Source organism: Brassica napus, chromosome C9 (genome assembly GCF_020379485.1).
Source record: "Brassica napus cultivar Da-Ae chromosome C9, Da-Ae, whole genome shotgun sequence".
Lineage (NCBI taxonomy): Eukaryota > Viridiplantae > Streptophyta > Magnoliopsida > Brassicales > Brassicaceae > Brassica > Brassica napus.
In genome coordinates, this window is record NC_063452.1 from 62315321 (window position 1) to 62328191 (window position 12871).

Consider the following 12871-nt stretch of genomic DNA (forward strand, 5'->3'; position numbering starts at 1 on the left):
TTGTCTCCTCCATCAAACACAAATCCAAGATTCTGAGGATTACTATGATGTAGCTCCGATGTGTTCTCTATCTTAGGCGTCACTACCTCCTCCCTTTCCACCACTTCACTCTCTTCTTCCAGCTCTTTATCCGTAACAGTCCTCAAGCTCCTAGGCACATGAGCCATAATGGTCGAAAGAGCGTTCAACATTTTCCTCTGCTCCTCCATATTATCACAGTCCTTAGGCAAAAAAAAACTCCAAGACGAAATCAGCATCCCCAGTGTGGATGCATCTCAGGCGTATCGCAACGGCGCCGTGCAGACCGAACATATTAGCGTGGTGAGAGTGAGGGTACTCTGACTTCTTGTAGTTAGAGACATCAGGTGAGAAGCAAGGACCGTTGGTCAAGAAGGCTTGTCCTCCAACGCCTTGGCCTTTCAGGAGGTGGTGCTCAGAGCAAGCTTCTTGGAACTCACGGACCGTTGGATCGCCGAGGTAGCAAGCGTCGTCTACATTTCTCTTCTGAATCATCAGAAGAAAATCTGTGTATTTGAAAGCTTTCCATTCTCTCCTACTCAATTACTATGCAAGTTGACAGAACAAAAAGCATTACTATGCATCAACATATTTAAAACGTCTGAGTATTTTCTTTCTTCTATATTCACCCAAACTTTGATCACCTTTGTTTTTACTCCCTTGTTGTTCCAGCTGGAGTTATCTCTCCTTTTGTGACCTCAAAACTTCCCATCTGTCATAGGAGAACAAATGTATTTCATTAACAAATGAAGAATCTAAGAAATATGTCAGTGGTTAACCATGATATAACAGTCAACACAAATGCATGCAACTACTAATCCAAGGAACGGGTCTGCGATAGACACCACAAAATTTGCAACATAGAATGCTATTACTCCTCTCTAGTCATAATTCAAAATGTATGACATGAATTTGAATTTATCTCTCACTGCAAGTGTACTCACCTGAGTCTTTGTAAATCCCTCCAACAAACTTCTACGATGTTGTTACACCTTCATACACTTTTTTTCTAAAACACCATTGGCTGATGTTGATTTTATAGAAGAATCTTTCATTATTATGGAAGAAGAAACTAACTTCAGATGGGGAAATACAACTTCAAAAATTGAGAACTTCATGCTTTCCAGATGTGAAAGTAGGAATATATATATATTTTCAGCAACCTTTAAGCAAGTGAAAATATTGGCAATAGATCGTGAGAATACATAACAACATTACTTGCTCAACTAACAGGATATAAAACAACAATATTAAGGCGAACCTGTGATAGTTTTATTATGTACTTCTCAGAATCTCTACAGTATGCAGATAAACCTACAGACTTAATTTAGAGTTATAAATCTCACAAATATAAATATATATACATTTATAGATCTCCTTTAGAAGAATAACCTATAAGATCTATTGGGGTTCCATCTTCTAGTGATATGAGCAACAAAAGCTCCCAAATCCAAGAGTAACTGCATCCTTTCTATGTGTCGCTTTAGAGCCGCCACATGAAGAGGTTTTATTCCTCCATCTGTTGCTCTGTTTTACCACCCCGTGAAGAACACTGCACACAATTCAAAAACATCTTCAGCTAATCATGTCATCTGAAGCCATAAGATATTTTGGAACTAATCAGTATGAGATATAAGTGTTATGAAGATAAGATAGATCAAGGAGAGGACGAAGACACGTAGTGGGGGGAGCGAGAGCGAATCACCGTTTAGTATGTCAAAACAAAGCATTGAAGACACGTAGTGGGAGGGGAGCGAGAGCGAATCAATAATTACGAAACCTTTACGCAGATCGTTTCAGACGGTGAAAAGAATCCCAAACAGCATCAGGCGCCGTCGCAGGTAGAAGAGAGACGACCTTCTTAGTTGTTAAAAAAAAAAGAGACGACCTTCTTCGTTTCTCTCGAACATACCAAGTCTAAAGCCCAATCCCATGCCAAACAATCAAGCCTATCACGTAATGTTTTTCATTTCGACAAAAGAAGCAATGACATGGTGAATTGGAGCTTTATGATAGGTTAATTTTTTAATCATACGTGGATAGCTCTAGGACTCAGGATATGCAACTTTTAGTATAGTATAAATAGATTTTATGCTTCGAGCGCTTTAAACTAAAAGCTCAATAATCAATTTAACACCAAATATACTTATGCTTTATTATTTCATAAACTTTACTAATGCTGAAAAAAATCACAAACTTTACTAATTCTGATATTATTTTCAATCAATTGGTTTATTTTTTTACTTTAGTTAAAAATTAAATATACTTATGCTTTATTATTTCATAAGTCTCTTTTCCTAATTAGTTTATTCAGGTAAACTAGGTTATGACAAAAAAAAATAGAATAATATAGAAAGATTACACAAAATATCCAAAAATCTGTTAAAAATATCCAAAAATCAACCTCTTTGTCATCTTTATTAAAGCATTAATAAAGTCAAGGATGCAAGAAATTTACAAAGAAGAGGCTCAATAGGCCCAGATACAAATCAACCTTTACCAACAATAAAATACAAAGAAAAAAACAAAAATTAGAAGTCCCGCGACATTTTTCTTTGGTTCAAAAATCTCTAATCAAATGCAATAAAACGTGGTGTCAAAATCAAGTCTATTCCTTAATTAGAGTGGTACGATTTAGGACAACGTGGGCTTAGTCCAGGCCCGATAGAAATTCAAGGTCCAAGCGTTTGTTCAGAAAATATACTAAGCCCCAAGAGTATAAAGTTAGTTAACGATAGACCCTTAGTAAACTATTAAACCATCTACACAAAACATTCCAAAGTTCCAGAGAATGTAGCACTAGGTTTTGGTCACCAGATAAACCCTTAGTATTTATTATTTTTAAAAACAATTTAGTATTTATCCAATTTCTCAAATCATCATCAATCAAAAAAAAAAAAAAATGGTCATCTTAGTCTAAGACTAACCTTATATGGGCTGGATTAGTCTAGGCCCGGAATAAATTTGATGCCCAGAAATATATAAAAGGTTGGATAATATCAAAATCCTATAAAAAAAATGTAAAATAGAAAAAAAATCAGTTATAAATACCTTTTCTACGGGACCGGATCCTAGATCCCAAAAAACCTGTGAAAGAGCGCCGCCTCTCGAAAACCTAAAACTAAACCGATCTTCTCAACATGTCTCCAACAGAGGGATCCGCGACAAAAGTAAGCTTCTGCCTATCCTTTTTAGCTTTCTTCTTAGCTGATCTAGATGGTTTCTGATTTAGATCTTCTTGTATGATAGGAGATGAGTCTGCTGACTTTGAACGAAAGGGACACTACTAAGAGAACCACCAGACCAAGAAAACGGTAAGAGTTCATTGGTTTGTTGTGTCTGTAAGGTTTGTTTTGTTAATTCTTTTATCACTTTAGTTATAATTTGTCGTGCAAATCTTATTATTGCAGCGACATTGGGAGAATTCGTGTAATGGGATATAGCATTGACCTTCCTCATGATGACGTGGTAAACGCGTTGAGAAAACATTTCTCTTCATGCGGAGAGATCACGGATGTTTGTGTCCACGTACTCACGGATAATCTTCTCGACAGGTTTGTGACTACTTCCTCCAGTAACTCAACTCAAGTTTTATATATGCTAACATTGGTTTTCTTTTGTTTCACAGTTTTGGTTTTATTTATTTTCTGGGAGGACAAGGCACAGTTGACAGGGCGATGCAACTTAGTGGAACTGACGTTGGAGGATGGAATGTCACTGTTAAGCCTTATCCTTTCCTGGAAGATGCAGACTGGTAAATACATTGACGACTTTGATCTTTAGAGTTTTAGTTGTTGTTGGATTTGAGTAATTGGATTTAGTTTTTCAAGTTCTTTGAATTGGTGTTTTGGATTTTATCAATGTGTATATAGCTAACTATATTAGTGTGTATAAAACTATTTGGTACAGCTGATTATATTAGTGTGTATAAGACTATTTGGGACAGCTGATTATACTAGTCAATTCATTTCTAAGTTACTCTATAGCTCTGTAGTACTAACCCACGTTTGAATGCATCTTAATATAAAACGTAGCTTTCAAGATGTGTTTGATCATATATTTATCCATATTATTGCAGGGACCCTGTTGCCATTGTTCAAGGATATGACACTTGTCTTGGGAAAACTGATATCAAGAGAATGTTGTTTGATCACTTCTCTTCATGTGGACAGATCAAGGATATCAAGTTTCAGAGGAGGTTTGTGCATTGCTTGCTTCATCCCTTTTATTGAAGCAAATGCCTACCTAACGTGTCTTTGTTTTGAGTGTTTACAGCAGCATTGGTTTAGCTTCTGTGTATCTTTATGGAGAAGGTGCAGAAGACAAGGTGCTTGATCTTGATGGGTCCTACATGGGAGGATGCAAAATACTTGTTAAGCTTATTCCCTCGAGTGGAATATACACTGTTCACCCTCGTAGTCGTCATCTTGGCTGGCCCAGGTACGTAATTTTGATTCATGTTTCCTCTTTATTGGTAAATGGTAACTAACAAAGTAAAACCTACCTTGTTTATTTTAGGTAACAAGGCTAGGATGACTTTGGAAGAAAAGCTCTCGGATCTACTGGGAGAAGAGACAATAAAGTCAAGCTCTATGTTATTAGTATTTGTGAATTAATGCAACGATCTACTCTAGTACTTTCTATGCTATTTTCTCTCTTCTGGATTTTAAACTAAAAGCTCAGTATTTATATTATCTTCGGTGTGATAATATTATCTCTGTTCAGTTTAAGCATCCAAAAGTCGATTTTAGAACTTGAAAACTTCTAGTAAAATGGAAAAAGTGCAGGCTCAAGAGTGTTTACTATTTGATTGAAAGCATCGTTACCCTACATTTTGAAATTCTTGTGCATAAACACGTACACATGCACAAGAGTTCATTACACACAATCATCCAATATTTTTGGATTGATTTCCAAACTAAAACTAACCAAAAGCCTTTAAAAACATAAACCAGACAGACATTGCATTCAGAAGCCAAACATTCCTAGGAGCTTAAAAACATAACTACATAATAAAGTTAAAAGAAACAACCACCTTCACAGAGCTAAGGACAAGTAAACCATCTACACAAACATTCAATAGTTCCAGAATGTAGCACTAAGTTTCCGAGAAATATCAGTTTAAACCTATACAAAAATATTGTATTAATTTTTTTTTGATAATCCAGGTATCCGGACTTTTCACTTAGTCCGACTATCCCACCGCGTCCAACCGGAACTGGCGAAGAAGGTTCTAGAGGCCAAACGGAAACCATGTTAAATCCGCTGTGGCCAAAGCTCGAACTCGTGATGGCGGGCAACTCAGTCGAGGTTCCTTTACCACCAGACTACGAGGTCCGGTTAATATTGTATTAATTGCTCGAAGTGATCAGCTAGCATCGCAAAAGCTAGAGGTTTCCACAAAGATTTATCCTCTGTTTGCACTTATTTGTACTAAAAGTCTGAAATAACCAAACTATAAGGTAATATTTCGGACCTCTTTCTCACGAAACAAGTTCATAGGCGATGCTTCGATGTTGTTTGAAGCCAATAAAAACAACATTTTCCATTGATTTGTCCAGGAACATGTTCCAGTTCGATCTCTCTAGAGTTGAGATACCTAAGACACTTGGTATCTTGGACTTGAACCACAATGGGATCATAGGGAGTATCCCGGTTCAGTGGACTGGAACTCCTCTCCAAATCTTCAATGTTAGCTACAACAGACTGTGTGGATGCATCCCCACTGGAGGGAAACTTCAGGAATTTGATTCTTATTCCTATTTTCATAATAAGTGTCTATGTGGTGCACCTCTTGATAGATGCAAGTGAAAGATTCAAGCAGCCAAGCTTATTACTATTCTACTTTACCAAATAATCCAATAAGTCTATGACAATTGTATGTTTTATGTGGATTGAATATTAAAAAAACAGCCAAACTTTGCTTTCATATATGATATATTTGTAATACAATTCAGTTTGAATCACAAACAGTCATGTTAGACTCATTTAAATGAAAATCAATCGCAAAGGTTCTTGTTATATCTATAGGTTATTGTAAATATCCATTATCCACTTTACGGCCAAAATTGTTGATCTTCCGTTTCCACATCAAATCATAACCATGTAATATGTATGATCACATTCACATGTCAATAATATTATATATTACTATAAACCGCTAGCCTAAGCCTGGAAGTAAAATTTGATCCGGTTTGTTACCCGTTTCAATTTGATTCAAAAAATTCTGTTATTTGTAATTGATGAGGCAAAATAAATATTATTTTACATATATTTATAATATTTTATTCACTAAACTAATTATGTAATTACTAAAATGTTTTAACATAAGTAAATTTTTATTTTTGTAATATAATATTATTATTTTATATATATTTGATCTTTTGATTTTTGATTTTAAATTTAACTCTATCCGATAAAATATGCATTTTACTGGATACACCGACACCATATATTTGAATAGTTACAGACTCGATCAAATCAAGTCAGAAAGTTATTGAGATGCATGACTCGATTGAATACTATATACGTTAGTCATTTTTATAGACTTACGAAAAAAGACAGCAGTCTCTATCTTTTAGTCTATTGAAATACGTTTTAGAAGTTATTTTCTTTTTGGTGCATCTCCTATTTGAAATCTAGTTTTACATTATATAAATTCTCATTTCGCAAATCCAACTATTGGTCGATACTGTTTTAAAATTGTATAATTTTAAAGGCGCTTCGTGTAAGATTATAAACCCAAACATTTCCATACATATGAATAATTTTTTAGATAAAATAATCAAAAATAGAAGCCATGGTTGAGAGAGTTGTAGTACTCAAGTGGCACATGTTGAATGCCAGCATGTTACCAGCCAACCATATTCAACACGGACATCTTAATCATCAACACGGACATCTTAATCACACGTATTGACTGACTATTAAGGTTTCTATCAAATCAAATATCTAATTTCTATAGTGTATATATCAACGTCACACTTTCAACAAAAATATTCAAAACAAAACACCATACAACATGGATCATAAGAGAAACACGCACTGCTTTTTTCTTTCTTGTTTTTCATCAGGTACCTCATCACCGCATCATCCAAAGATCTATGTAACCCAAACGACCTTAACACCCTCCTCAAGATCGAGAAATCCTTCAATTTCAACTTTATCATGCAGAACCATCTGCCTAGAAGGACATCCAGGTAGATGGTTCTAGGTAAATGTCCTTCTCTGTACATAGGCCTGGGCGTTCGGGTACCCGTGGGCATTCGGATCGGGTTTTTCGGATTTTTGGATTTTCGGGTTTACGCTTCTAGGTCCCATACTAAAATTTTATTAGTACGGGTCGGGTTCGGATAATAACACTTCGGGTTCGGTTCAAAATTGTATTGCATCATAAAACCCATAAAGTAATCATATATCGTACGGATTCGGGTTATATCGGTTCGGTTCAGATATAACCAAAGTAAAAAACAAAATTTTTGAAGTAAAACATAAAGAAAAACATCTAAATTAAATAAAAATTAATCTATCACATATAAAATTGATAAAATAACAATAAAATGTTAAATCAAGCATGAAAACAAACATCATTTGTAAACAATATGTATTGCCGTATAGAGAGTAGACTTTTTATTTCAATGAGCAAATTATAAAATACTTATTTATAACTAATTGTGTACTTAAAGAATTTATTAGAATTTTAATATTTATTATTATATATAATATTACCACAAATATTGAATTTAATAATTGGAATACTTATATATATTTCAAAATATTTATATTGACTATTAATTTCGGATTTTTCGGGTTACCCGTTCGGGTTCGGTTAATAACACTTCGGGTTCGGATATTTTTTGTACCACCCTACAAAACCCGTTCGGGTATTTTTACGTTTCGGGTCGGATAACGGGTCGGGGTTTTCGGTTCGGGTTCGGTTCGGATTTCGGGTTCCGGATTTTATGCCCAGGCCTATCTGTACATTTCAAAGTTCCATAATGTAGCACTAAGTTTCCGAGAAGTATCAGTTTAAACCTATAAAAAATATGTATTACTAGCTCGAAGTGATCAGCTCGCATCGCAAAAGGTAGAGGTTTCCACAAAGAATTATCCTATGTTTCCACCTATTTGTAATAAAAGTCTGAAATAACTAAAAACTAAGATAATATTTCGAACCATGTTTACATTTTGCAGACACATAAATAATTTTTGCTATGAGCTTCACTTCAAGAGGCCCAATTAATTACCTTCTTAAAACACTAGCTTTGGGCTGTTAATTTACGGTAAATACATAAAACTTTTGTAAAATTTTTGAAAGAGAAACATTCTTGAATCCGGACAGGATCTTGTTGAAAACGTAATAATCCAGCAAGTTCCATTGATTACGTTAATATGATTCAGGTACCACTAAAATTTAACCACAAACACTACCGTTATAGTGGGAAGACAACACAAAACAGTAAATAAAAGAGTTATTTTTGCATAGTAAACCATCTTCGTGACCAGAAAAGTACCACAACACAATGCATGAGGAAACAGATCTCTTTCTAACTGAGGGTCTCGAGGCATGCTAGAATTCTCTCATACTTAGTCATCATCATGATTGCAAACATTCTACAAAGAATAATAGATTCAGTTAGTTATTTTAACAAGTAAAAGGTACAATATAAAGTAAATCTTATACTAATAATACCTTGAAAGAGACGAACTCTGTTACCGTGTTAGGTTTGACCGCAAAACGTACGTAACCCCGATCCCCAATATCTATATCACCAAGACAGTCTTGACATTCAAGATACTGATCCCCATACCTGTCTATACCGTCACCTACAAAAGAAGACATTAAATACTTTTTAAAATGAAAATAAAAACATAAACGAAAAATATAATCAGTCTGAACCTGTAAGCAGCATGGTATGAAAATCTAGCTTGCAAGGTTTGCCCTTATCCTTAGCCAACTTGTAGGCTGCAAACTCATCTTCTGTAGGCTTGTATATGTCCTATAATATGAAAATTAACAACAGCATCAGAAGTAGGAATATGTAAATAACAGAAGGGATATAAGACGAGGTGAACAAAACAGGTAAGAGTTACTTACATCTAGTTTCTTGGATTTGGTTTTGTAGGATGGGAACATAGGCAAAGAGAACGTGAGCGGTCCTCCATCTAATTCAGCCAACATCTCCTCAACCATCCATTCTTCTGGGACCTCTTCTCCAGCAGTCATAACTTTTATTTGAGGAGCTTCGAAAACACGAATCTAAAATAAAAGATGCCATCAGTAAAAGAAAGCAGAACAATATAAGATGTATATTTAAACTTACAGGATCTTTAGTTGAACAAGAGTTATCGGACGCAGAGGGAGTTCCAGCAAGAGAGTAAGTAAGGGGACAATCAGTGTCAAGAATGAAACCATCTCGTTGCAATATCTTCACCAATGTTCCAAGCTCAAGGAGGGTGTAATCTCTACTGACCAACCCATAGTCAACCCCTTTGTTGAGTATATGTTGAATTGAGAGATGTTCCTCCTTCCCCAAATCTCCTCTCTTCTTAAAGAATGCTTCTGCTTGACGTGCCAAAGCTATTGCATAGCAGATGTCACGGATTTGCTTGAGTGAAGATGTTTGAAGCCGACTTGGATCGTTCACTCTCCATGAATTGTACTTCATAAGACCAATCCTGTCAAGAAGCAGCTTTCTGAAGGAGACATTCTTGCAAGCAAGGAAGTTCTCATCTCTGTGCAATGTCTTCAGCTCTTCATAGGAAGGCCAGTCACAAAGTTTATAAGCATCCTACAATAAAATCATTTCTCTTAGTAACCAATTTCAAAAATCAGATTATAACCTACTGAGTTACCTTCAAATTCATATGCAGATCATCAGCAACACTAAAGAGGACGGAATGGACGAACTTTGCCTCGTTGAATCGCTTCTCAAACGCCCACATCTCAGCCTTCGACAGCGGTGTTTCATCAAGGATGATTTGCCTCTCTTCAACACTCACATCAGCAACTCGAAATGCCTCCATCCTCTTCTCTGCAAGTACTCGAACTGGAGGTACTGTTGCAGACAAAACGACCTTGCAACTCTTCTTGTACTCAACAAGCCACACTACAGCTTCTCGCCCTTCAATTTTCTTGACTTTGCCCATTACAATATCACCTCTCGAAGGATACCTCGACTCATACATCCTGCTCTTCAGAAAAGGTTTCGTTTCTTCATCGGACATTGTTATCAGCTGAAAGACACAACAGTATACAAGAAACAAATCAATAATGGAATAAGAGATAAGCAAAACGTCGCGAAAGCTGAAGGAATCCTTGACATTCAAATTATATAAGATCGCAGAGAGCTAAACGATCAAATAGATACAGCAGAATCGATCTATTGAGGAAAAAGAGAAACACAAACGTCGAGTTCGAAATAGGAATTCTAGAGATCGAGTAACAGAGATCTAGGGTTTTCAAGTCTCGATTCGATTATGGAGCAATAGATTCAACAAAATCTAGCCAGGATAACAGATCGAAGATATCAGGAAGTTTTAAAGATGAGAATACCTTGATGGATCTGAGAGAGAGGATGATCAAGAGAACGGATCTTCGAGAAATCTCCGGATCGTCGCTCCAGTGAGGAAGAACGAGTGGCTTCTTTTAGACGTAAAGAATTTGTATGAACAATCCTCCGCGTTTTGATATGGGCTTTTCTTTTTTTCGTTCTTGATCTTTTCAAGCCCATCTGCGAACTGCAAATGAAATCCCTGCGGATGTTTAAAAGATATTAACAACAAATCGGAGAAGTCTCAAATTTTATCAGTGTGTAAAACAATTACATATTTAAATTGTTGTTTTACCATATTACATGAGATGGATGGTGAGGGCGGGGATTGTTAGTATTGGTCACCACCAGTGGATTTTGGACGCAGTATTTCAAAGTACAGAAGCAATCCATTGAAAGATCTGAAACTCAAACTAAAAGGAATGTTATAAACTGATGAAGGGGAAAAAGTTTTTAAGAGAAAAATAGAATATGGTAGACTTTTCCTTTAAGAAGATGGGTATATATAGGCCAAGAAATAAAAAATAAAAAATAAGAAATAAGAAATAATAAAGTGGTGCGTTATACGTTTCCCGAGTTTCACGCGCCTCTTTCCAAGAAATAGTCTTACTTTTAATATTATATATTTAATATTAATTACTAAAGATTAGGTCAGCAATAACTTTCCTAACAAAACAAAACAAGAGATATATGGTAAACTCCCTGTTCCGGAACGCGGTAGGCGCTAGTCCGGCGGTCGGATTGGACCTACCACCTAAAGAGAAAATCGGGGATTAATCGGAAATTATGCCGGGCGGAATTTTTAGATGGTTTACTATGTTATAAAACATGTTAATCTTTAATTGTGTATAACATTAATACATTTTCATGTTTAAGATTGTATAAAACACACAAATAGAATATATAAACTTAATATAGTGTAATTTTCATCAAAATTATGAATATAAATGATATTTATAAAATTTTAGATCAAATAAACAAATAAAAATATTACTAAAACTAAAAAAAAAATAAATTAAAAAAAAAATAAAAAAATAGATTAGGCGGCCGCCTAGGCGGAAAAAATCGGATATCCGATTTTTTAAACCGATTTGGCATAAATCGGGGCGGAAAAGTGACACGTAGCGCCTAGGCGGCCGATTTTTAGAACAGGGGGTAAACTTAACGCACGGGAATTAAGAGCATCTCTAATGTAAAACACCATTTTTTCTTCCAAAATGGAGTAAAATTGCTCCAATCCTACTCCATTTCCCACTCTATAATGGAGTGATGAACAAAAAAAAAATAGATTACTCCATTTATGGAGTAAACTTCATTATGGAGTGAGATATGAGGTTGGGTTGGAGCATTCTTTACTCCATAATCACTTTTACTCCATTTTAGAGAAAAAATGGAATAGAGATGGAGATGCCCAAGGCACGAATCTCGTGAAATGTAATGGTCTTTAAATATGTATTACTCCAAAAGCAGTAGTATCTTGGATGTCGGTATGATGTTCACTGGGTACTTGGAGAGGCATGTTATCAGCTGCTTGTGGCTTCATTGCATGGTCTGTAACAAAAGTCCATATTCGTATTTAATAATATTCCGGAAAATAAATATTTGCTTTCCACCGTTTGTGGCTCCAGTGCATGGTTATTGTTTCCATCTGTTTTAATTTAATGACGCACGAATCTCGTGAAATGTAATCGTTATTTGCTGTTTGTGGCTCCGGTGCATGGTCTGCAACAGAAAGACATATGTTAATTACATAATTCCTCCAACACAACCATCTCAACGTCGGCTATCTATCTCACTTCATTCTCACCGTTGTCGCCGCAGCTTCTTCTAACCCTAGCGCCGCCGATTCCTCTAAACCCTAGCGCCGCCGATTCCTCTAAACCCTAGCGCCGCCGCTTCCACTATTTCCGAACAAACCGTCGCCCTCGCCACCGTGGTCACCAACGTTCTCACCGCCGCTTCCTCTAAACACTAGCGCCGCCGCTTCTTCTAAACCCTAGCGCCGCCGCTTCTTCTCTGTAAACCTTAGCGCCGTTTCTCTGTAAACCCTAACGCCGCTAAGTCATCAATCTCGAGGAAAAGATGAACATAAAACGTTGTCTCTATCAATTTACTCATTCTCACCGTTTCACGTTTATTTTTTCAGATCTATAACCGCAATGACGAGTACTCCAACTCCTTCTGCGACTGGAAGACTTGTAAGTAATTTAAGTCGTCCGGCTTTGTCTTCCAACTGGATGACTTAGTAGATGACTTAAATATAAGTAATTATTTAATTAACATATGTTTCCAACAGAAAG

The 12871-nt window shown here is 36.0% G+C and overlaps 3 protein-coding genes across 8 annotated transcripts; 2 read left to right on the top strand and 1 right to left on the bottom strand.

Annotated features, from left to right (window-relative positions):
* The first annotated feature begins 3029 nt into the window (after nucleotides 1-3029).
* LOC106375477 (nucleolin 2) lies at nucleotides 3030-4727 on the top strand. Of its 2 annotated transcripts, none has more exons than XM_013815396.3 (7): nucleotides 3030-3188; nucleotides 3268-3332; nucleotides 3429-3572; nucleotides 3647-3772; nucleotides 4097-4216; nucleotides 4294-4458; nucleotides 4537-4727. In XM_013815396.3, the coding sequence occupies exons 1-7, from the start codon at nucleotides 3159-3161 to the stop codon at nucleotides 4538-4540; spliced, it is 654 nt and encodes a 217-aa protein (XP_013670850.1). In that variant the 5' UTR covers nucleotides 3030-3158; the 3' UTR covers nucleotides 4541-4727. The 2 variants fall into 2 exon arrangements, with proteins under 2 accessions (XP_013670850.1, XP_013670851.1); XM_013815397.3 differs by having other exon boundaries at nucleotides 4297-4458.
* Nucleotides 4551-5829, top strand: LOC125592786 (polygalacturonase inhibitor 1-like). The gene is made up of 3 exons (XM_048768198.1): nucleotides 4551-4612; nucleotides 5187-5357; nucleotides 5580-5829. Exons 1-3 carry the CDS (start codon nucleotides 4551-4553, stop codon nucleotides 5827-5829), a joined length of 483 nt encoding a protein of 160 aa, XP_048624155.1.
* Nucleotides 5830-6746: 917 nt separating this feature from the next.
* LOC106375476 lies at nucleotides 6747-11068 on the bottom strand. 5 transcript variants are annotated; one of them, XR_007328160.1, is made up of 9 exons: nucleotides 10867-11068; nucleotides 10574-10773; nucleotides 9874-10254; nucleotides 9342-9809; nucleotides 9116-9277; nucleotides 8918-9017; nucleotides 8711-8844; nucleotides 8532-8631; nucleotides 6747-7245 (listed from the first exon to the last, which is right to left on the bottom strand). XR_007328160.1 is itself a non-coding variant. In XM_013815394.3 (8 exons), the coding sequence occupies exons 3-8, from the start codon at nucleotides 10243-10245 to the stop codon at nucleotides 8605-8607; spliced, it is 1263 nt and encodes a 420-aa protein (XP_013670848.2). In that variant the 5' UTR covers nucleotides 10246-10254; nucleotides 10574-10773; nucleotides 10867-11068; the 3' UTR covers nucleotides 8379-8604. The 5 variants fall into 5 exon arrangements, 2 of the variants coding, with proteins under 2 accessions (XP_013670848.2, XP_013670849.2); XR_001275270.3 differs by having other exon boundaries at nucleotides 6747-8052; XR_001275271.3 differs by lacking the exon at nucleotides 6747-7245 and adding an exon at nucleotides 8379-8424.
* Nucleotides 11069-12871: the final 1803 nt, after the last annotated feature.

Coding starts and splice junctions, on each gene's coding strand:
- LOC106375477 (XM_013815396.3), top strand. CDS start 3,159: ATGTCTCCAACAGAGGGATCCGCGACAAAA. Junction 3,189..3,267: donor CAGAGGGATCCGCGACAAAA/GTAAGCTTCTGC, acceptor CTTGTATGATAG/GAGATGAGTCTGCTGACTTT. Junction 3,773..4,096: donor TTCCTGGAAGATGCAGACTG/GTAAATACATTG, acceptor ATATTATTGCAG/GGACCCTGTTGCCATTGTTC.
- LOC125592786 (XM_048768198.1), top strand. CDS start 4,551: ATGACTTTGGAAGAAAAGCTCTCGGATCTACTGGGAGAAGAGACAATA. Junction 4,613..5,186: donor ACAATAAAGTCAAGCTCTAT/GTTATTAGTATT, acceptor TTGATAATCCAG/GTATCCGGACTTTTCACTTA. Junction 5,358..5,579: donor CCACCAGACTACGAGGTCCG/GTTAATATTGTA, acceptor TGATTTGTCCAG/GAACATGTTCCAGTTCGATC.
- LOC106375476 (XM_013815394.3), bottom strand. CDS start 10,245: ATGTCCGATGAAGAAACGAAACCTTTTCTGAAGAGCAGGATGTATGAG. Junction 9,810..9,873: donor ATCTGCATATGAATTTGAAG/GTAACTCAGTAG, acceptor ATTTTATTGTAG/GATGCTTATAAACTTTGTGA. Junction 9,278..9,341: donor CTTGTTCAACTAAAGATCCT/GTAAGTTTAAAT, acceptor CTTTTATTTTAG/ATTCGTGTTTTCGAAGCTCC.